The sequence below is a fragment of the Macrotis lagotis genome, chromosome 1 (assembly GCF_037893015.1).
Source record: "Macrotis lagotis isolate mMagLag1 chromosome 1, bilby.v1.9.chrom.fasta, whole genome shotgun sequence".
Classification (NCBI taxonomy): Eukaryota; Metazoa; Chordata; class Mammalia; order Peramelemorphia; family Peramelidae; genus Macrotis; species Macrotis lagotis.
Window position 1 is genome coordinate 803,396,725 of NC_133658.1, and position 23,250 is coordinate 803,419,974.

General features: G+C 35.6%; 1 protein-coding gene across 2 annotated transcripts in view; it reads left to right on the forward strand.

Moving 5' to 3' along the window:
- Positions 1 to 23,250, forward strand: part of ACER3 (alkaline ceramidase 3) — a 183,007-nt gene that overhangs the window by 34,841 nt on the left and 124,916 nt on the right. The window contains exon 2 of one of the 2 annotated variants that reach the window (XM_074216936.1): positions 19,062 to 19,144. The exons of the other annotated variant lie outside the window; for it this stretch is intronic. Coding sequence (XP_074073037.1) covers positions 19,111 to 19,144 — 34 coding nt within the window. The 5' untranslated portion in view covers positions 19,062 to 19,110. The remainder of the gene's footprint in view (positions 1 to 19,061; positions 19,145 to 23,250) is intronic. 2 annotated transcript variants of the gene reach the window in all.

The window sequence follows — 23,250 nt, forward strand, 5'->3', positions numbered from 1 at the left end:
AAAACAAGGACTAAAATAAGAATCATATTGTAGCTTATTAGAGTCTTTACATCAGTGGTCAATGAGGAAGAAAAGGAGTTACTAACTAAGATTTTGAGTCCTGTAGAAAGGAATCTGTTAAGTCCTTCCTAGGACAACTAGGTGGGGCAGTGATTAGAGTGCTGGGTTTAGAGTCAGGAGGACTCCTCTTCCTGAGTTCAGACACTTGTTTGTTGTGTGACTCTGGGCAAGTGACTTCACCCTGTTTTTTCCTCAGTTTCCTCATCTTTAAAATGTTCTGGAGAAGAAAATGGAAAACCACTCCAGTATTTTTGCCAAGAAAACTCCAAATGGATTTGTGAAGAGTTGGACATGACTGAAAAACATTTAAGTACTTCAGTACTTCAAAAATTTATCTTGTCTTTTTCTACTTCACAGCGTCTCTTTTATATGTTTCTTTTCTCTATTTACCCAACTACTACCTTAGGGCACCCTCATTACTCATCTGAACTTCAAAAGACTCCTCATTTGTCTTTAAGTTTCCCTATTCCAGTACATTTCCTTCTCAGCTGTCAAAGTGACTTGCCTTAAATATGTCTGACCATGGCATGCCCCTTCTTAATAAAGTCCACTGATTCCTTTTACCTCTGAAATCAACTTTAAAGTCTTGTGACAATTTTAAAAAATAAATCTTATTGTTAGCTTTTGTTTTTAATACATCACCAAAATTTTCCCTATCATTCTTCGTTCTCCTTCCCAGATAACCTTCCTATTTAACAAATAATATTTTAAAGGAAAAACAAGAAAGAAATTAACAAACTGATCAAGAGAGTAAAACAATCTGACATTATGTACATGGGCTTCCCATCTTTACAAAGGTGTAGAAAGTGCTCTTTGGAGCTGTACTGATTCCTATAATTTAGCGGCATTCACTTTTGATGTTGCTCTTCCTGTTTATATGATTGTAGTCATGTTTTTCCCCCTTAACTCTGTTAATTTCATTCTTCATTGATTTATGTAAATATTTACATACTTCTATGTTCATTGTATTCATCATAAATTAATGTGCCACAGTATGTTTAGCTATTATGCTGTTGATGGGCATCCACTTTGTTTCCAATACTTTGAAATATTTTAGTGTTTATGGGGGCTTCCTTCTTATCAGTGAACTCCTTGGTGAATAATTTAGTAGTGGAATCCATGAGTCAAAGGGTATATGAACATGTTATTTAATTTGTATAATTCCAAATTATTTTCCACAATAATTTTTCCCCCTATTCATAATTCCACCATCAATACATAGCTCCACCTATAGTGTACCACTCTTTCCACAACTCCTTCAGTATTGACTATTCCCTTCTTTTGTCATCTCTGCTTGATAATTTTGCTAGCAAGTTGTGAGGTGAAACTCCAGGGTTGTTTTGATTTGTATTTCTCCTTTATTTTTGATTTGGGTCATTCTTTCTTGTGGTTCTTAATAATTTGCAGTTTTTCTTTCAAGAATTGTTTGCTTTGGTCTTACATATTTCTATTAATTGTTTATGGCTCTCAGGTTCCTTCTTATCCTAAAAGCATTCATTTTGTTTTTACAACAGCTTCTCAGTTTCATACAATGAGTTATTTTTTTGGGGGGGGTGATTCTGTCTATGTCTTGTTTGATTAAGAATACTTTTTTATGATAACTTTTTAAATTTTTTTATGATATTTAATAGTAAGGTCATTGTATCCATTTAGAATGTTTTGTGAAATATGTTATAAGGTGTTGGGCTATTTTCCCAGCATTTATCATCAGATAGGGAGTTCTTTCCTAAATAATTTATACTTTCTACTTTATCAGACACTGAATTACTGAATTCCATTGGTTCTAATTCTTCTTTGCCCAGTCTGTTCAGTGATCTTCTCTTTTTCATTCAGTGTCAAATGATTTTAATAGTTACTGCTTTATACTGTAGTTTGAGGTCTGTAGAAATACTATACCTTCTTCATCCTTGCCTCTTTTCATTATTTCCCTCAATATTCTAAGTCTTTTATTTTTCTAAATGAATTTTTGTTATTGTTTTATCTAACTCCACAGGCCATCACTGTGTTAATTTGATTGTATAGCATTAATATTGTAAGTTAATTTTTGACATTTTTATTATATTGGTATGTCCTAGACATGAGAACTGAATATTCCTTTAGCTATTGAATTGTTCTTTAATCTTATTTATTTATTTAACTATTTATTTATTTGTTTGTTTATTTATTTATTAGGTTTTTGCAAGGCAAACGGGGTTAAGTGGCTTGCCCAAGGCCACACAGCTAGGTAATTATTAAGTGTCCGAGACCGGATTTGAACCCAGTTACTCCTGACTCCAGGGCCGGTGCTTTATCCACTACGCCACCTAGCTGCCCTGTCCTTTAATTTTTTTAAAGAGGGATTTTGCAAATGAAACTATATAAGTATTTTGTGAGCTTTGGTAGATTAATGCCTAAATATTTTATGCATTTTTGTAGTTACTTGGAATAAATTTCATTTCTATTATTGCCACTGTGGCCTGAAATTTTGAAGTCATTAATTATCTTATTTAGCATCTTTGCTTATTCTAGGATTTTCTAAGTAAGCTATCATGTGCTCTCAACTTTATTGTCATGTAACTGTGTTTTACATTCTTATAATTTTTCTTCCTTTTAAATCAATTTGACTAAAGGTTTAATAATTGAAAAAGAACAAGTTTTTAATTTTTAAAAATAATTTTTGTTATTATGGTATGTGAATGTGATGGAGTAATATTGTTCAGTAAGAAATCATGGGGGTGGCTAGGTGGCGTAGTGGATAAAGCACCGGCCCTGGAGTCAGGAGTACCTGGGTTCAAATCCGGTCTCGGACACTTAATAATTACCTAGCTGTGTGGCCTTGGGCAAGCCACTTTAACCCCGTTTGCCTTGCAAAAAAACCTAAAAAAATTTTTTTTTAAATTCATGAACAAGTGGACTTTGGGAAAGCCTGGAACAACCTACATGAATTGATGCTGAATGAAGTGAGCAGAACCAGGAGAACATTGTACATATTAATAGCAACATTGTGTGATGATCAGCTATGAGGAGAGTCTTAATTCTCCTCAGCAGTTCAGAAGGACTTATGATGGAAAATACCATCCACATCCAGAGAAAGATGTGTATATAATATATTTGTGTGTGTGTGTTTTCCCCCTTTTTGTTCTGATTCTTTCACAACATAATAAAATTTTATTTTTTTTTATTTTTTATTTTTTTTAGGTTTTTGCAAGGCAAACGGGGTTTACATGGCTTGCCCAAGGCCACACAGCTAGGTAATTATTAAGTGTCCGAGACCGGATTTGAACCCAGGTACTCCTGACTCCAGGGCCGGTGCTTTATCCACTATGCCACCTAGCCGCCCCATAAAATTTTATTTTATTTTTTGTCTTTGTTTTATTTTTTCTCCAGATACATGTATAAACAATTTTTAGCATTCGTTTTTAAACTTCCTCCTGCCATAGCCTCCCCCACTGAGAAAACTAACATTTGATATAAGCTATAAATGTGTAGTCATGCAAAACATTACCACAATAGTCATGTTCAGAACAAAAACATAGACCCCCCCCAAAAAAAAACAGAAACCTCAAGAAAAATAAAGTTAAAAAAAGTGTGCTTCAATCTGTATTCAGACACCATCAATTCTTTATCTGGGGATGGATAGCATTCTTTAACCTAAGTACTTTAGAGTTGTCTTTGGTCACAGTATTCAGAGAAAAATAGTCATTCACAGTTGATCAGCCTACAATACTACTGTTCCTTTGTACACAGTACATTTCACTTTGCATCAGTTCGTGTAAGTCTTTCCAGATTTTTCTGAGAGCTCAGCATTCCTTTTAGCAGAATAGTATTCCAACATAATCACATATCATAGTTTGCTCCACCATTCCCCAACTAATGGGCATTGCCTCAGTTTCTAATTCCTTGCCACCAGAAAAGAGTTGCTATAAACATTTTTATACAGATAGGTCCTTTTCCTTTTTGTTTTTTCCCTCTGAAATATTTTTTTTTGTAAGGCAAATGGGGTTAAGTGGCTTGCCCAAGGCCACACAGCTAGGTAATTATTAAGTGTCCGAGACTGGATTTGAACCCAGGTACTCCTAACTCCAGGGCTGTGCTTTATCCACTACGCCACCTAGCCGCCCCCCCTTTTTGTTTTTTCATTTCTTTTGGAATACAGACCTTACATCAAGGAATACATTAAGTAGTTGCATTGCTAGGGTAGGCATGATTTTTATATCCCTTTGAGCTTAGTTACAAATTGCTCTACACAATGGTTGAATAAATTCACAACTCCATCAACAATGCATTAATGCCTATTTTCCCTACAGCCCCTCCAGTTTTGCTGTCCAACCTAGTAGGAATAAGGTAGTACCTCAGAATTGTTTTAATTTGAATTGCTCCATTCAGTAATGAGTTACTACATTCTTTAATATGACTAAAGAACATTGATAATCTTTTGAAAACTGTTCATATCTTTTTTTTTTTTTGCAAGGCAAATAGGGTTAAGTGGCTTGCCCAAGGCCGCACAACCAGGTAATTATTAAGTGTCTGAGGCTGGATTTGAACCCAGGTCCTCCTGACTCCAGGGCCAGTGCTCTATCCACTGCATCACCTAGCCACCTCTGTTCATATCTTTTGATCATTTATCAATTCAGGAATGGCTCTTATTTTTATGAATTTGACTCTTTTCTCTTAGAAATGAGATCTTTATCAGAGAAACTTGGTTCAAATTTTTTTTCACAGTTACTATTACTAATTGTCTTTCTATCTTATTCTCTGTTCCCGTTTGTTCCCCCTTTCCCATTTATTTTATTTTCTCTCTCCTTTCACCCAAGTCCCTTCTCAAAAGTATTTTACTTCTGATTAGCCCTCCCCCTTTCTCTTTTCCCCTTTCCTTTCTACTTTCCTATAGGGTAAGATAGATTTCTCTATCCAATTGAGTATGTATATTATTCCGTCTTTGAGCCAGTTCTGATGAACGAGCTTTTTCTCATTCCCTCCTCCTCGTCCACTCCACTATGAAATATTTTTCTTGCCTCCCCCTTTCTCTTTCTTCCAGTACATTCCTCTTTCATCTCTTAATTTTATTTTTTTAGCTATCATCCCTTCATATTTGATTCACACCTGTGCCCTCTGTTTATATATATACACATATGTATATCTATGTATATATATATATATATATATACTGTTTTAATAATAAAAAGATAAACAGTTCAATATCATTAAGTTTCTTATGATTTCCTTTTCCTGTTAACCTTTTATGTTTGACTTTTTTTGTTTAATTCTGATCTTCTCATCAGGAAAGTTTGAAAGTCTCCTATTTCATTGAATGTCCATCTTTTCCCCTGATGGAGTATGATAAGTTTTGATGGGTAGTTGATTCTTTGTTGTAATTTAAGCTCTTCTATAATCATATTCCAAGCCGTATAATCCTTTAATGAAGAAGCTGCTAAATCTTGTGTAATCATGACTGCTTCTCCACAATACAAGAGTTGTGTTTTTCCTGGCTGCTTGTAACACTTTCTCCTTGACATTTTTGGCTTTAATATTCCTGGTAGTTTTTATTTTGTAATCTCTTTCAGGAGCTGATTGGTTAATTCTTTCAATTTCTATTTACCCTTTTCCTCCAGAATATCAGGTCAGGGAATTCAGAGAAACCTGGAAAGACTTGCATGAACTGATGCTAAGCAAGATGAACAGAGCCAGAGAAACACTGTACACTCTAATAGCAACATGGGTGTGATGATCAACCTTAATGCACTTTCCTATTCCATCAGTGCAGTAATCAGGGACAATTTTAGGGTATCTGTGATGGAGAATACCATCTGTATCCAAAGAAAGAATTGTGGAGTTTAAACAAAGACCAAAGACTATTACCTTTAATTTAAAAAAAGTCTTATGTACTATATAATTTTGCTATCTCTTATATTTTATTTTTTCCTCAAGGATATGATTTTTCTCTTAACACATTCAAATTTGATCAATGTATAGCATGGACACAACCTTCTATGGGGGGCTAGTGTGGAGGGAAGGGAGGTTGGGAAAAAATTGTAAAATTCAAAACATTACAAAAATGATAGGCAGAAACTACTATTGTATATAATTGGGAAGCAAATTAAATGTTTATATTTAAAAAAAGAATCCTTGTTCTAAAGGAATAAACCTCCTTTCATTTGGGGTTGTTGTGGGGCCTTGATACAGATTTCCCCATTTGTAGGGAGTTTGTTTTCAGCTTGAACTCTGTACTGAATCAGCACAATGCCTGGAAAATACTTAATAACTGCTTTCTCTCCTCAGTCACAGTGGGGAACATTTGGCAACCCATACCTTGTTTTATACCTTATCTATTATTAATGATTGGAGGATCCTCAAACAGGACTATAGATCTTGTTCTATCTTTCAGCAAATTTGAACAATTTTGGGTTAGAAACACTTTGTAGAAAAAAAAATGCTATTTCATTATTAACAAAATAAGCACATTACAGTCTTGAATCTTCATATCTTTCAGTCAGTTGTGGAATTTTATGTTCAAAAGGCCTTACTTCATGGTTAGATGGTTCTCACCAGAATTTATATGATGGTAGATTTATATGTTCATAGTTGTCAAAGCTCCTTTTCAGTACTGATAAGATTTGAAATTTTTTTCAAGCCTTTGATATTTTCTCTTCCTTCAGGTAGAGAACAGATCCCTCAGTCTTATAATTATGTTTGGTATAAAACTTCTCTTATTTTGATCAAGCTTTTAAAAAATATTTTTTTCATCTATTTTCTTTTTAGTGTCTTTTCTATCATATATATTGATACACCACACACACACATACACACACACACATATGCATATATATGCATACTACATCCAAATATCTAAAATGGTGATGATCTTTGATTGTTAAAAATAAATTATTTTTAAAAATCTTAGGAGATCTTTTCCAGTTTTCTTATTTTTGTTGTCCTGCTTTCCATATTCATCTGTGATAATTGTCAGAATCATTTTGCTTATTTGGGTCTCTTGTTGAGCTATATTTTTTGAATGTTGTTTTATTTTTTCCAATTTTATGCAAAGAGAGTTTTCAACATTCATTTTCAACATTCAACAATATTTTCAACATTCAACTTTTTGTAAGCTTTTGAATTCCATATTTTTCTACCTCCTTCTTTTCTTTCCCCCCTCCCCATTACATCAAGTAATCTGATATAGGTTATACATCCGTATTAGCCATGTTGTGAAAGAAGATTCAGAATTACAGGGGAAGAAAGAATACATAAAACAAGCTTTTCAAAGTGAAAATAGTATTATTCAGATTCCATTGTTTTTTCTCTAGATGTAGATGGTTATTTACCCTCACATGTCTTTTAGAATTGTCTTTGATTATTGAACTGTTAAAAGGACCTACGTTGCCATGTTGATATGTACAATGTTCTGCTTTATTCTGCATCAATTAATGAAGTTTTTCCAGGTTTTTCTGAAATCTATCTGTTCATGCTTTCTTACAGAACAGTAATACTCCATCACATTCATATAGCATTATTTGTTCAGCCATCCTCCCACTTTCTAATTCTATGCCATTACTGAAAGAACTGATATAAATATTTTTGTACAAGTCTCTTTTCCCCTTTTTTATGATCTCTTTGGCATACAGACCTAGTCATGGTATTGTTGGATCAAAGAGTATACATTTTTTTTTGTTCTTTGAGCATAGTTTCAAATTTGAGCTATATTTTTTAAAAATAAATTTTATTTTTGTTTTTACGTCTTTACATTCCCTTCTGAATCCTTCGGTAACTAGATGCTGCAGTAGATACAGTACGGAGTCTGGAGCCAGAGTTTAAGTTTTTTTAGTTGTAAAATATGAATACTAATAACATTTATCTCCCTGCATTGTTGTCAGGATCAAATGAGGTAATAATTGTAAAGCTTGGTGCCTGGCACTTAATGAGGCTTAATAAATGTGTACTTCTTTTACCTAACCCCTTCTGAGACAACTATCTTTTATTTTTATTTATTTCACTATATTTTTACTAATCTGTGCTTCTCACTATCCCCACCTCCATTTAACAAATTTCAAACATTCTTCAATAATTATTTATCTGCATAGATGATCAAAACTCGTTTTCAATTTTGTGTTTGAAAATTCTTAATACTTTTTATATTTTAAGTTCATTATCTCTGTCAAGAGTTGAGTGGAGGATTCCTCTTACTTTTGGACTTAATGTTTTATTCTTATATTATCAGACTTCTAAAACAAAAGTCTTTTAAAAGTTATTTTTTGTTTTTAGGTTTTTACTAGGCAAATGGGGTTAAGTGGCTTACCCAAGGCCACACAGCTAGGTAATTATCAAGTGTCTGAGACCGGATTTGAACCCAGGTACTCCTGGCTCCAGGGCTGGTGCTTTATCCACTGCGCCACCTAGCCGCCCTAAAAGTTATTTTTCTCTATAATTTGTCATTTTATAATTTTTACTAATGCTACTCATTTCATTCTATATCTCTTCATAAAGGTCTTCCCAGTTTCTTTCTATGCTTTTTTAAAATTAGTTTTACCAACTGCTGTTTCCCTTTGTTTTATGAGGTAGCTTGGTCAAATGGATAGAGATAGGCATGCTGTCAGGAAAACGGATTCAAGTCCTTCCTCTGACACAGAAGACTATGATCCTGTTATAGGAAAGTGTAGACCTGCATTTAAGAGGGAAGTTTGCTATCCAGGAATTCCCTGTACCAAATAAGTCACAGATTTAATTACTGTCCATGATTTCTATCATCTTTCCTCACAAGATTTTTACTTATGAGTTTGTATGCTAAGCCCGCTTGCTATTGGCAAACAAATCAAGTATGTGTTGACAAGGGCTCTTTTGGTATTTTTGTTACCATTGTCTGTTTTTATCCTTTCTTCCATTCATATTCCATTTTCTTTCATCAATAACCTGTTTAAATAGGTCAGGATAGAATTGTCTAATAGCTTGCTATATAATTCCTTATTTTTATTTTTGTTTTATGCTGATTTTAACCTTTCCTTTAACAAGTTGAGGTGTGACTTAGCTAATTTAGGACTAACCCCCCCCACATTAATAAAAAGTAATTTTTTAATTTATTAAAATATAACTAAATTTTTTTGAAGTTTGTATTTAGCAAATCTTTATGATGCTTTTCTTTTTTTTAGTTTTTTTTTTTTTTTTTTTTTGCAGTGCAATGGGGTTAAGTGGCTTGCCCAAGGCCACACAGCTAGGTAATTATTAAGTGTTTGAGGCTGGATTTGAACTCAGGTACTCCTGATTCCAGGGCCAGTGCTCTATCCACTGTGCCACCTAGCGGGCTCCTATATGATGCTTTTCTTGAAGAAGACATTCATCATATATTGGTGTAAGGTTTCCTTGTAGTGCAAATTTTTTGATCCTTATTCTTGATTTATATTTATAGTTTCTAGTTTGAAATCACTTGAATATCAGTGTATCTGTTAATTTATTTTGGAGGTCTTAATTGTTTTTCATAGAATTGTTTAGCCCTGCAGTGGATGTTGATGTATAAGCTATAATAGGTCCTCTGCAAATACCATAAGCTTTTTGATGCCAAATGACTAATGATGTTTCCACGAAGTGATATTTCTTATTGCTCCTGGACACACAGTTTACTCCATTATATATCTCTTGAAGGACGACCTATGAGTTCTTTTTTTCAGGGGTTGGGAACCTCTGGTCCATGGCCTTATTGATCTGGTGTTTTCAGGGCAACTGTAGGCAGTGACTCAGAATAAAATAAATCCAGAGCTTTTTAGGAGTGAATTAAGTAAATATTTGGCTGCATATAACCTGTGAATGATAGTGTAACTATCCAAATGGTCCTTGACAGAAAAAAGGTTCCCCACCCCTGATTTAAATAACTTTTTGTATTTTCTAGTTTTACTTTTAGCAAAAATGTCAAGATTGATGTGATTTTCTTTCGTCTTTAATATGTCTACTTACTAGTCATTGAATCAAGGCTATCACATTTAGAGAACCAACAGCTAATTTTTGCTAATCTAAAATTTATAGATCTAAAATTATGATTTTTAGCACGCTCTATCCTATTTTCTATTACTCTCATTACAGAAGTAAAGGGAACTGAGGATTATTTTATATTTTTCTTTATTTCTTGAGTAACTATGGAAAGAATTTATCACTTAAGTGGTCAGCCTAGCATGAACTTCTTTATACCTACTAAAGTGGGCTTTATTCTGTTCTGTAGCTGTGTCTTCTTTTTCTTTTTTTTAAGGCAATGGAGAAGTAATTTGCCCTGGGTCACACAGCTAGGCAAATATTAACTATCTGAGTTTGGATTTGAACTCAGGTCTTCCTGACTCCAGGGCCAGTGCTCTATCCATTGCACCACCTAGCTACCCCAGCTGTGTCTTTTCTTACATGAATTAACTTGCTTTTTTCTTGCACTCTCCTCGTGTTTAAATCCGAGACCCCAAGTCACTGGTCACTATGCCATGATGAGGCCATGAACAGGACTTTTCAAAGGACAAGAAAACATGTGAATTATCTTTTTTGTGTGTGAATTATCATTTAAAAATTATTTAACTTTGCATAAAGTGTGAAATATTAAATAGTAATCAAAGTAACCATACTAATTTAGCAGTATAAGAAATATTACAGTGGTCGACAAATGAAGTAGTAGATGTTGGAGTTGTTGAAAGAGGAGAGTCCAACCTAATGGTCAGAAATATGCTGCTTGCTAACTTAAAATTACTACTGAATACTAGTCATGGATTCATTGTTCACTCATTATATCTCCTCTCTTTTGTCTTTTCTTTAATCTGTTTTTACTAGTTGCTTCTTCATTTTCTTTTTCTATTCTGCATTCTCTGATTTCCTTCTTCCATTTCTCATTTTGGTTACTTCTTTCAATAAATTTCAGGTTTAATTAAGTTTTTTGAAAATATGTGCTCCATTTTTTAATTGTGGGATTGATGGCAAAAACCCCAAACCAAACCAAAATAATCACAGCTGCAGTAATGACTATAGGTGCCCCACCCCGGGGCAGTGTTTTAGTTGTGTGTGGGCTTAACAGCAGCACAGCTGCCATAACTGGATCACAGAGAAGCCTCTGTTTGCTTCCCCCGCCTACACCCTTTGGCTGCCCTACTCCACTCCCTCTAGTCATCTTTAAAGGAGTTTTTCTCAGCCACTTGAAAGCCAACCCTCAGACAATGAACACCCTAGAAAAATACATCCCCTGTTCTTGGGAACTTGACCCAGAGATTCTGGCATACGCAGAGAGCCACTCATTTTAGAACTACAAGAATAGGACACAAATAAAAGCTGGAAAGTTTGATCTTGTATTCCATTTATGACTGCTTTAAATTAGGAGGCAGGGTTTTTTTTAAAATTTAATTTAAAATATTTTTAATCTAAAAGAGGCAGTGTGGTGTAGCAGAAAGAACAGGTAACCTATATTCAAGCCCTGGCTTTACCCACTCGTTATATATTATGTGACCACTAATATTTCACATCACCTCTCATGCTTACCTTCCTAACATTTTCTATAAAATGAAACTATTAGATAATCTTTTTTAAAAGTTCTATTTTATTTTATTTTTCAATTCCAAATTCTCTCCCTTCCTTCTTTCTCTCCCCCTACCCATTGAAAAGGCAAGAAAAATAAAACACATTACAAATATGTTTAGACATGCAAAACAAATTTACTCATTAGTCATATTTTTTAAAAAGTAAGCAAGAAAAAATAGAAGAAAATATACTTTGTTCTTGAGTCCATCTGTTCTCTATCTAGAGGTAGATAACATGTTTCATCATGACTTCTTTGGAATTGTGGTTAGTCATTGTATTGATCAGAGTTAACTGAGTATTTCCAAGCTGATTATTTTTACAATACGACTATTAGTGTTTACAATGTTTTCCTGGTTCTGCTCTCTTCATTTTGCATTAGCTGAAAGAAGTTTTCCCATTGTTTTTCTGAAACCATCCCCTTCATTTCTTATAGCATAAAAGTATTCTGTCACAATCGTATATCACAACTTGTTCAACTATTCCCCACTTGATGAGCATGCTCTCAGTTCCTAGTTCTTTGCCCTGTGAAAAAAGAGCTACCATAAATATTTTTGTACAATTTTTACTTTTTTCCTCCTTCTTTGATCTTTTGGGGTATAGACCTAGTAGTGATAGGTCAAAGGGTATGAAAAGTTTAATAATTGTTTGGGCATAGTTTCAGATTGCTTTCCATAATGATTGTTAGTTCATAGCTCCAACAACAGGACATTGGTATGTAGCTATATTTCCACATTCTCTCCAGCATTTATCATTTTCTTTTTCTGTCATCTTAGGCAACCCAATGGATGTGAGGTAGTTCCTCTGAATTATTTTAATTTTCATCTCTTTAATTAGTAATTTAGAGCATTTTTCATATGATTGTTTGTATCTTTGATTTCTTTCTCTGACAACTTCCTCTTCATAGTCTTGAACTCTGTATCAATTGGGGAATAGCTGTTATATGATATTAACGTGATCTAGCTCTCTAATTCTGAATGTCACAACCTGTTCAAATCAGTGACTCAAAAATAATGATCTTCTTATTTTGCTTACCAAAACTAAAGCAGATACTCAGTCATTAGGAGGTCCATGATCTCCAATCTAATAGCTATTAATGACCTATTTTTGTTATTACATACTATGGCAACTATAACCAAATACAAACGTATGTTTTATTTAACCAGTGTTTTTAAATTTTTAATTAGCTTAACAAAACAGCAGGCATACTTTCAAATATTTAACTATTGCAGTAATTCACTCATTCAGTAAACAAATTTGTTACAAGCTATTTAATAAAGTCTCATACTATTCTTTTTTGTTATGTTTTGTTTTTGAGTTTTTTTTCTTTTTTGCAACGCAATGGGGTTAAGTGACTTGCCCAAGCTCACACAGGCTAGGTAATTATTGTCTAAGGTCAGATTTGAAATCAGATCCTCCTGACTATGATACTCTATTCACTGTACCACCTAGCTGCCCCCCTCATACTATTCTTGTTGAAAACATTTGGAGATATGATTTAAAACAAAAAGTGCACTTTGGTAGATATACAACTACTAAGTGTCTTTATTAATTGATCAGTGTTGGTTTGGCAGAATGTCTCTAATGGAGTGCCCCATGAATCTTTCTTTAACTTGTGTGGTTTAATATTTTTATCAGTGAGAAAGACAGGCATTTCAGTTATTCAAAGATCTTTTGGGGAAGACAGCCTTCTTGGGACAGAGGAGAGACAATCTGAAGCAGCAAAAGTTCATGACTCTTGGAGGAGAGTATTCAAATTCCAAACTGGTACAAAGCCTTTTCTGTGCTAGCACAGGACTGCAGAGATAGAATATTGTGAAGGCCAGTGAGCACTTGGCCTGGGAAGTTGACTGTACTAGCTAAGAAGTAGCTTCATTTCTTATGAAATCTACTTGGCTGAGAACACACTTTGCTTCCTCTTGCTGATTGTACTAGTTTGGTCATCTCTAGAGAAAAAGACCCCTGGGAGCTCTCTGCATAGCTGAGAAAGATATGAAAGACAGCTTTAGAAGTTGGGGGTGTGCAAGAGCAGGTTGCAGAGGCAGCTAGGTGGCACAGTGGATAGAGCACTGGCCCTGAAGTCAGGAGGACCTGAGTTCAAATTTGACCTCAGACGCTTATTAATTACCTTAATCTGTGATCTTGGGAAAGTTGCTTAACCCCCATTGCCTTAAATAAATAATTTTTAAAAAATAGCAGGTTGCAAAGGTTAAAGGAAGTAAGAGTCCAATTAGAGATCAGTGATTGCTAGTACTGAGCAACTGCCTTTAATCATGATTTACTTGAATCTAATCTTTGCTAATTCTTACTCCCCTGAATAATTTGAGTTTTAGCCCTGTCTCTCTGTCTCTCCAAAAATGGGAATTTAAATACTTTTTGCCTAGTCTTATTTTTAGAAGCGCATGGTTTGTTTTGGTTTTGTTTTACTCCAGATATCATCTAGTTCAATCTTCTCATTATATAGATTCAGAAATCTGAGACCCAGATGTACCTAGTGCTCAGGGTCAGGTCCTTTTATCCCAGCACAGTTTCCATGCTTGTGAAGAAAAGTACAGTTTAGTCACAGTACACATCACTTTAATACTATTGTTTCCAGCCTGTGAAGAGATTGACTTTCTAATATTCTCTTTTCTTTTGAAACCCTCATCACTTACAAGTTGCTTTAGAATGCCTTGTCTTGATCTTCAATAATGTTCATAAATTAAAAGAAAAGGAAGATGTCTGCTTGTTTGCCTTTCCTAGTGTGCATTGCCTCTCCAGTCCTGCCTTGGAATCCCTAGTCTCCTTCAAAGCTCATTTCAGGTGCCACCTCATCTATGAAACCATTTTTCATCTCACAAATTTTTACAGCTCTCTCCATATGCCACTTTGTAGTTGTCTGTATACATATTCTTTGAAGGCAGGGATTTTTTTCATTTTTGCCATTATATCCCCAGTAACTAGAATGGTGTATTATAAATATTAAGTACTTAATGAATATTTATTGAACTGACTTTGTTCAGTATCCCTCTAACTTCTGTTTATACCTTTCCCACGCTGTCCCTTCATCTGTGAAAGCAGCATGGTGTATTAGAATGCTGGGTTCAGAATACTTAACCTTCTATATTTACTATGTGACTTTGGTCAAAGGGCATATAAATTTTCTGAGCCTCATTTTCCTCCTCTGTAAAGCTAGTGTAATAATTCTTATTCTTGTCTCCTTCATAGAATTACAGAGGGATTAAATGAATAAAAGTATGAACTTACTCTTTAAACTGTAAATGACCAAAGAAACCATAAAATGATCAGGAATGTGCTGAACTTTCTAGGGAGCATCAGGGCTAGGTAATCTAGTAAAGGTAATCATCTAGTCCAAACCCTTCATTTAAAGCATTTAGAGTTCACTTTCATTTTCATTGCTGAACATCTTCCTCCTCTCTCCCTACCTAGGAAGCCTTTCCTTTTAACAGCACACCAGCTAGGTTAATTACACCTAAAAAGGAGGGAAATTTATTTTCCCATGTCTTCTTTAGGTCATTATAATTGGACAGTATTCAATTTGAATTTTTCGGAGCTTTCATTAGTCATTGTGTACATTATTTCCCTAGTCCAGAGTGCTTTACTTTACAGCAGGTCGTACAAGTCTTGTCAAGCTTCTGACTATTCTTCTTATCCTGCAGCACAGTAATAGTCCCTTACATGAGTGTCTGGCTCTCCTCCAGTCCACACCTGTTTCCTGACCCCCTCATTTTTACAGATGAGGAAAAGGAATCCCAAAGTGAAGTACAGGGTCACATAGGAAGGAAGGAAGTAACTGAGAATGTTAAAACTGGAAAGTGAAAAGGAGAGAGGGAGAGCAGTTGCTTAACCTTAAATTCTGACTTTAACAAGGCTGAAGTTCCTTTATTGTTGCCTTCAGGTCAAAGAAAGAACTTTAGGCTTTCTGGGTCAATCAAGGAATCCTAGGATCTCTCAGTTGGAAGAGCTCTGAGATTATTTAACCTTAACAGCTGGCCAGATCAATATTCCCACCCTGATAGCTTTGATGAGCAACTATCCAGCCTTCATTTTAAAACATTCCAATGACAGCTTACTCTGTCCATTTCACTTTATACAATTCTAAAAATTATAAAGTTGAATTGAAATCTGCCCTGCCATCCTGTTCTCCGATGTCTTTCCTAAAATGTAGAGCCCAGAACTGGGCTGAGTATTCTGGATGAGATCATAGAATTGGCAATCATGATTATCTTAAGTTATTTTTATGAAAAGCAGGCCAGAGGGTCGTGGGATCTCCTTCCTTTTGTACACTAGACTTCTAATAATGAAGCCTACGAGTGTATTAGCACTTTGGCTAACTCAAGCTGTCTATTCAAGAAACAAGTGGTTAGGTACCTAAAGGTCAGGATGTCCCACAGCAGAATGAATTAAGGGCTGCTCTGTGCAGGGAGCAGTGACTCTGCACTCTCTTTTCTGAAGGATTTACACCCAATGGCCTGAGCAATGGAAAACCATGCCTTGTGGCTAAGAAATCAAGAGTGATTTTGAAACTCTCAGCAACAGCAAAGTAGGGGAAAGGTTGCAGAGTGGCGAAGCATGCCAGGCTTAGGAGTAAAGGATTCTGGGAACCAAAGCTCAAACAAAAATGAAGAATTAGAGGGATTATGGATTGGCAGAAAGCATTTCTAAAGAGTTTCTTTGTGTGATAAACCAAGAGAAGTTTAATTGTGTGTCTTCTACCATTTTCATGATATAAGAGGGAAATAAAACAGTGAGGTTAAAATGATGTATGGTTGATTAAAATATTTTTCTGTTTGAAATAGTCTTATCACATGAAATTCTTTTTTAAAGTAAGTTTTGTCATGGCATTTTCTTGCATTTTCTTCTTCCTCCCAAATATTTCTGGTTGGTAGTCCTATGAAAAAGTATGTGTGAGTGTCTTTAGAAAAACTAAGAGTTATAAACCTTTAGAATGTTAGGACAGATACCAGAACTGTAAGAGACCTTAGTATGGAGCATGTTAGAACATAAAATATGGAACGTTAGAGTTGTAAAGGGACCTCAGAACATAGTGATTCATATTTATATAAAGCTTTTCAGTTTATAGAGAGCTTTCCTCACAACAGCTATAATGTATGAGCTAAAAGAAGTTAGAACAGAGGACTGTAGAGAATAATAACTCACATAGATTTCTTCTGGTTTTCCAGAGTACTTTATAGTATTATCTCATAGGATTGAATGTTTGAACTGTATGGAACCTCAAACACCACATAACTGGAATTTCCAATATCTAAGATGAAGTTGTTGCGACCCCAAGGAGAGAAACAATTTGCCTAAAATCACATAACAAATTAGCAACAAAGCCAGTACTAGAATACATTTCTTTTGACTCTCCTTGTCCAGTTTTCTTTCCTCCCAAATGGGATAGCCCATTTTACATAATTGTCTTTTTCCAGGAACCTAAATCAAGTTTATTGTCATTCACCTTCTGTATTTTGAAAATTAAAACTTTTGTCCATTGCCAGCCCTGGGAGCATATCCATGTTCACAGGTTCATTGAACCATGGAGGCTTTGTGAAACATTAAAAATTGTCTAGTCTAACTCCCTTATTTTATAGAGAAAACTCAAGCCCATATTAAGTTAGTTGATCCAGCCAAGTTCACAAAAGCAGTACATGGGTTTACACAGGATGAGATTTAGTCTTGAGTCCTCTGACTCCAAATTCAGCCCCATTTCACCTATGCCATTCCTCCTGTACAATCTCCTCCCAGTCCTAATACTGTTTCATAGTGTGGTGTTGAGCATGAGAATCATTTAACCTCCCTGGCATCAAATGAAAGGATTTGACTAACTGTTCTCCAAGACTCTAAAAAGCTCTAACATTTGGTGATTAACTTCTTTGTCACTTCAGTTTATCCCTCCCTGTTCATGTACTTTTCTGGTGCTGCATTATTCAGCATGATTTTTTCCTTTCTGCATTTTTAAAATGGGGGTGTGGTGGTGGGGTGGCATTGCTGGAGGCTGTAGGAGTCTGGCCCTGGTGGTGGTGTCTGGCCTGTGTGGAGGCCATGGGGGTGTTTCTATGTTTCCCTGGGACTGCACTGAAGCACATGGCAGTTCTTGGAGCTGGAGTCTGTTGATGTTGGTGTTTGCCTTTTTTTACCACACCAGGGCTCAGGGTCTCTTGCTATTTGGCTGAGGTGCGTGCGACTAGCTGCTGGCTTGCTGGGATGCTTCCTATCTTTTAACTTTGTACTCCCCTCCTTTTACCAAAGTGAGACAGACCTTTCTTAAGGTTCTTCCAAGTTTTTTGGGCTAAAAATATTATATTTCATCCCATCTTTTTTTCTGGTTTGCTGTTTCAAAATTTTGGGGGGGCTCCATTTTATAATTGTTTGGAGTTGAATATGGAAGATTTATAGTGACATCCTGCTTACTCCACCATCTTGGCTCCTGGAATTAGTCTTCTGTCTGCATTTTTGTTATTTGTCATTGTCTTCTCTAAATCTATCTTAGCAGACAGAAATCTGTTTGTTTTCATGAACATATGGAACATTTGGACTTTTTTGAGATTGGTAACAATTGTTTCTCCAACAGAAATTAAGATGACTTACCAAGAGTATTTTGTGCAACACAATTGTTAAAACTGGGCCAAAATGAAGGCCTTGTAACTCAAGTGCAAAGCTGAATAGCTCAGCACAGTCTGTTCTTCAGGCCCCATCAGTGTTTCCTGCCTCATTAGCCCTTCTTCACAGCTTTCTTCCAGAATAAGCTGCATATCTTTAGGTAGTTCTGACTTTGAGAAGGTAGATATAGTTGGAGAGCAGCTTAGGAGATGAATTCCCAGATTTCCTTTAAGAGAAAGGAGAAACATAAAGATTATCTTTGACTTTAAAATTATTAGGGGCGTATTAACTTGCTTTGTTGAAAATAATATCGAGTATTTTGGAAAGTGTATTTTTTAATTTATTTAAAGCTTCCATTGGGGTAGCTAAGTGACAGTAATTAGAGGTGGCCTGGAGTCAGATACATTCATCTTCCTGAGTTCAAATGTGACCTCAGACACTTATTAATTGAGTGACTTTGGACAAGTCACTTAATTCTATTTGTCTCAGTTTTCCTCTTCTGTAAAATGAACTAGAGAAGGAAATATCAAATCATTCAAGTATCTTTTCCAAGAAAACCCCATAAAGAGTCTTAAAAGAGTCAGGCATGACTGAAAAACAACTAAACAACAACAGCATGACTTCTTTACAATAAATCTAAACTCTTGTACTTGTCAGACTGTACAGTGAGTCCAGGTTATGTGGAAATATGTATTTTAAAAGAAGCGAATTTTTAAAAAAGTCTCTAAACTGCTTATAGAGTCAGCTGTAACAAAACTTTTTCTACATTTGGGACTCTGCAAAGTGTAATGAAATATTAAATCAAAATATTTAATGATTAAAATTAATCCTATCCCTATCAAAATGCCAAATCTTAACTACAAAGGATGTTTTTTTCTTTTTTCTTGGCAACACAGAAATAAATGAATCAGTTATGTGGGCCCCAGAGGGCAAAAACAGAAGCAAATGGAGTATGGGGAAGAGGAAATTTTTCTGGGAGGTAGGTTAGATTATATTAGAATAACATTTCATGACAGTTTCCATCTATTCCATGGTAAAATGGGCTGCCATGGAGAGTAGTGAATTCTCTGACACTGGTGGTACTGAAGTGATATTGAAGTCACCAGCTGGATCATGCCTATCTTTGTTAATTTTAGATGGTTTGGCCATTAACTTTTTCACTTAAATTTTAATCTCTTATATGTGATTGCTTCTAATCTAAGTGGAAGAAAGAAATTTCATTAAGTACTTAACCCAATATGCTTTCCTTTTCCACATAAAGTACTTATTTATCCTATCATGACCTCAGAGGCCACAGGTACTCTACTCTAGAAGACATTCTTTCTTTGAGACGTGTGTGTGTGTGTGTGTGTGTGTGTGTGTGTGTGTGTGTGTATTTGGCCCCCAATTCCAGTAACAAATACAGTTCTGTATAGCCCTCCTCTGTTCACCTTTAAAGTTACCAATGAACCACTCACGACTCCTGCATGTTAAAAGAAGTTTACCTAATCTCTTTAGCAGAGTCAGCAGATTTATTATGACTGCCTTACCATTTTACAAGCATAAACTTTTACTAGTTTAAAAGAAAGAATACTTTGTTAAATGTAGTGACCCAAGTGATAGAATGAGAGGAAATTCTCCTTAAGGAACCTAGGAGCTTGGAGTTGAAAGTGATTACACAATGGATGATCAATTCTAACATTTTATGGAGGAGGAAAACAAATTTCAGTTTGTCACTTAAAGCTCTTCATTCCCTGGTCTTGTCCTAACCTTTCCAGTCTTCTTTTACTTGACTTGCCTTCCTGAACTCTAGGACCCAGCTCCACTGGCCTCCTGGCTGCTCCTTACATGACCACTTCATCCCTTAGCTTTGTGCAGACACTCAACATGGTCATTGCTGGTAGACCTGCTGAAGAGAAGTGACTTGACCTAGTTCAGAAAGCCAATGAGGGACTCAAGCCACCTCTGCCCAACTTCTGGTTCATTCCATTCTACTGTGTCTTACTGACCTCTGCAACAAGAATTCTGGAGTTCAGTAATAGGTCTTCATTGAACTGGAAGGTTTTACAAGTACTCTGAAGTTCAAAGAGCCTGATGCTATGTCAGGTTTCTGTGTTTCTTATTTAGCCATTGTAGCAACTTGGAGCAGTAAAAATGGACGTGAAAATTTAGGAAATGAAAGCCAATAATAAAAAAGTGAATTCAATCTATTCCTATCCAGTCAACATATAAATATATATGTGCTCAATAAGCCACTGCTAGACTAGATTACTTGTGAGATTTTGAGGTACTAAGATCTATGCATCCCTGAATAGATAATATTGTCATAAGCATGTCATGTATAATGTGATGTTCATTACACATTCATTAATGGAAGCAATCATTACTCCATCCTTTCACCAATTTAATTTATTAGGTTTACTGAATTCCTAGTAATTCCCTCTACCTACAATAATATGCTTTTATTTCCACCAACTTGCCCTGTTTCCAAAATGTGACATGAAATGTACTTTCAAGAAAACTTTCTAAAGTTAGAGCTTCTGTAATTCTTATTCCTTTAGTTTATATCTCCATAGCTCTTTGTATGCACTGAATTTTCTCTTTTTGGCATGTTGCTCTAAAACTTTAGTCATTTCTTCATGAAGAGACAGAACCTTAAGGACTTGAATAGGAACTAGGACTTCCACTTATTCCTGACTGCCTCATAGTGTCTAGTATGCAACAGGTACCTGCTGTCCCTGCTTGGAGGGCTCCCAGGCAGCACTCCTTTATTTCCTACCTATTGTGCTCCACTAGCCCATCTATGAAGGCTCCTTCTTCCTCAGTTCCCCAGCCTGCCTTCTGCCATTGAGGAAAGGGACTGTTTTCCTTTTCCTTATTTGTATCCCCAACACTTAGCACACTACTGGCATACAGTAGACACTTGATAAAAGTTTTTTGACTGACTGACTGCTCCTTGGAATATTCTTTAGAGTTCTTCTGAGTAATTGAAAAATGAATTAAGGCTCTGAATAGTAGAACCAGGACTAGGAGGAGAAAATACAATCTGTGTTTTCCTATTTGGTCACCAGGTACAGTGATGCAATGCTGATAGGAGGTTGAATCTAGTAGGTTCTGAGATGTAGTGGGCTGACTCACCACACCAATATGGTCAATCCTCTGGAGGGGTGATGGTGAAGACTAGACTGCCTCCCTGCCCAGGTCAGAAATGGAGTGTATCAGATTCCTTTCTAAGAGGCGCTAGGGAGTGCAGTGGCTAGAGGTCAGGGAGACTCATCTTCCTGAGTTCAGATCTGGCCTCAGACACTTAAGGTTTTCACTGGAATAAGGAAAAATAGACTGGTCTAACAAAGAATATAGAATATTAGAACTAGAAGGGACCTTAGAATCAAGCATATAATTCAAAGAACAGAGAATGTTAATAAAATCCATTTTGTTAATTGTTAAATTGGTTCAGTCCTATTTCCATTTGTGATGCCATTTGGGGTTTTCAAAGTGAGGATTTTTCAAAATGATTCGTGATTTCATTCTTCAGCTCATTTTATAGGAGAAGAACTGAAGCAAACAGGGTTAAGCTAGTTAAGTGTCTGAGGCCAGATCTGAACTCAGGGAGATGAGTCTCCCTGACCTATAGCCACTGTACCCTCTAGTTGCCTCAGATGCCACCTAGTCTATCCCTTAATTGCCCAGCTGAAGACATTGAAAGCCAGGAAGGAGAAATTTGACTTAAACCAAGGTCATCAGGAAGATAGTAGTAGTATATAAGGTGTAGCATTTGAAGTCTTCCAAGTTCAAAAGTATGTTTTTTCCACTATACCATAGACTCTCTAATATTCTGCTCAAGGTGTCTATCTGCTCAAGTGCTTATTTTAAAATAACTTGCTGTATTGAGGTTTTCTCTGAATTTGTTGTTCTTCCTTCGTTTTAGCTCTCTTTCACAATAGTGTCCCCAAATTTAAATTGCAGTTGTATAGTTTTCCTTTAAATACTGTAGCTTATATCTTTTAAAAATTAATTTTATATATAATATGAATTTAACCTATTTTTATTTTATAGAGGACTTTTTTTTATCTAGCATAATTCCATTTTAAAAAGGAACTGTCCTTTACAACTACCTATTCAGGGGCCGCTAGGTGGTGCAGTGAATAGTGCATTGGCCCTGGAGTCAGGAGTACCTAAGTTCAAATCCGACATCAGACACTTAGTAATTACCTAGCTGTGTGGCCTTGGGCAAGCCACTTAACTCCATTTGTCTTGCAAAAACTAAAAAAAAATGTGTATGGTTGAATTTATGAATATAACAACATTTTAATATTAGAGTTTGGGTATTTCATGGTGTGTTCTAAATGTGTTTTATAAATGAATTAGCAAGCATTCAAATGAAGTCTCTTTGCAACTTGAATCTCTTCTCAGCTCTTTAGCTGACTTGAATTCAGTTCAGTTTATAATTTCTAATGACTTTGTTTTATTCTAGTGTCCAGTGAGCTCAGTAATAGAGACTCCTTTAAAAAGAAACCATATGATAATAATACTCCTTATTAATAGAAGTTTTAACTTCATGCTGGACCTCTGAAAATTTGTTGTCTTCCATATTTCATTTTGGAATCGGCTAGGAGGAGAGGAAAAAAAAGGTTTTTTATTTAGGAGATTCTTCTGTTCTAGGGGACTTGTTTCATTTGTTACTGGAAAGTGTCACCAGAGGGTGAGAGCCTCACTGGCTGACTGGGTCCATTTCAACTACCCTTGAAACCTCCATTATCTGTAGGAGTAAAACAATTGCTCTGAACTCTGCCCCTTTCTTAATTAATTAATTAATTTAAAGCGGTGGGGTTAAGTGGCTTGCCCAAGGCAATTATTATGTGTCTGAGGTTGGATTTGAACTCAGGTCCCCCTGACTCCAGGACCAGTGCTCTATCTACTGTGCCACCTAGCTGCCCCATGCCCCTTTGTTAATCACTTTAGATGAGTCTGAGGTAAAACTTTAATTACAGACTGACAGGATATTTGACTTTGTGTGGTCCAAGGTTTGATCATCTCCACAGGCTTGTAGTAAAGATTTTTTTAAAAGTAATAATAGTAAGTGTAATTAAATATGATATGTTGACT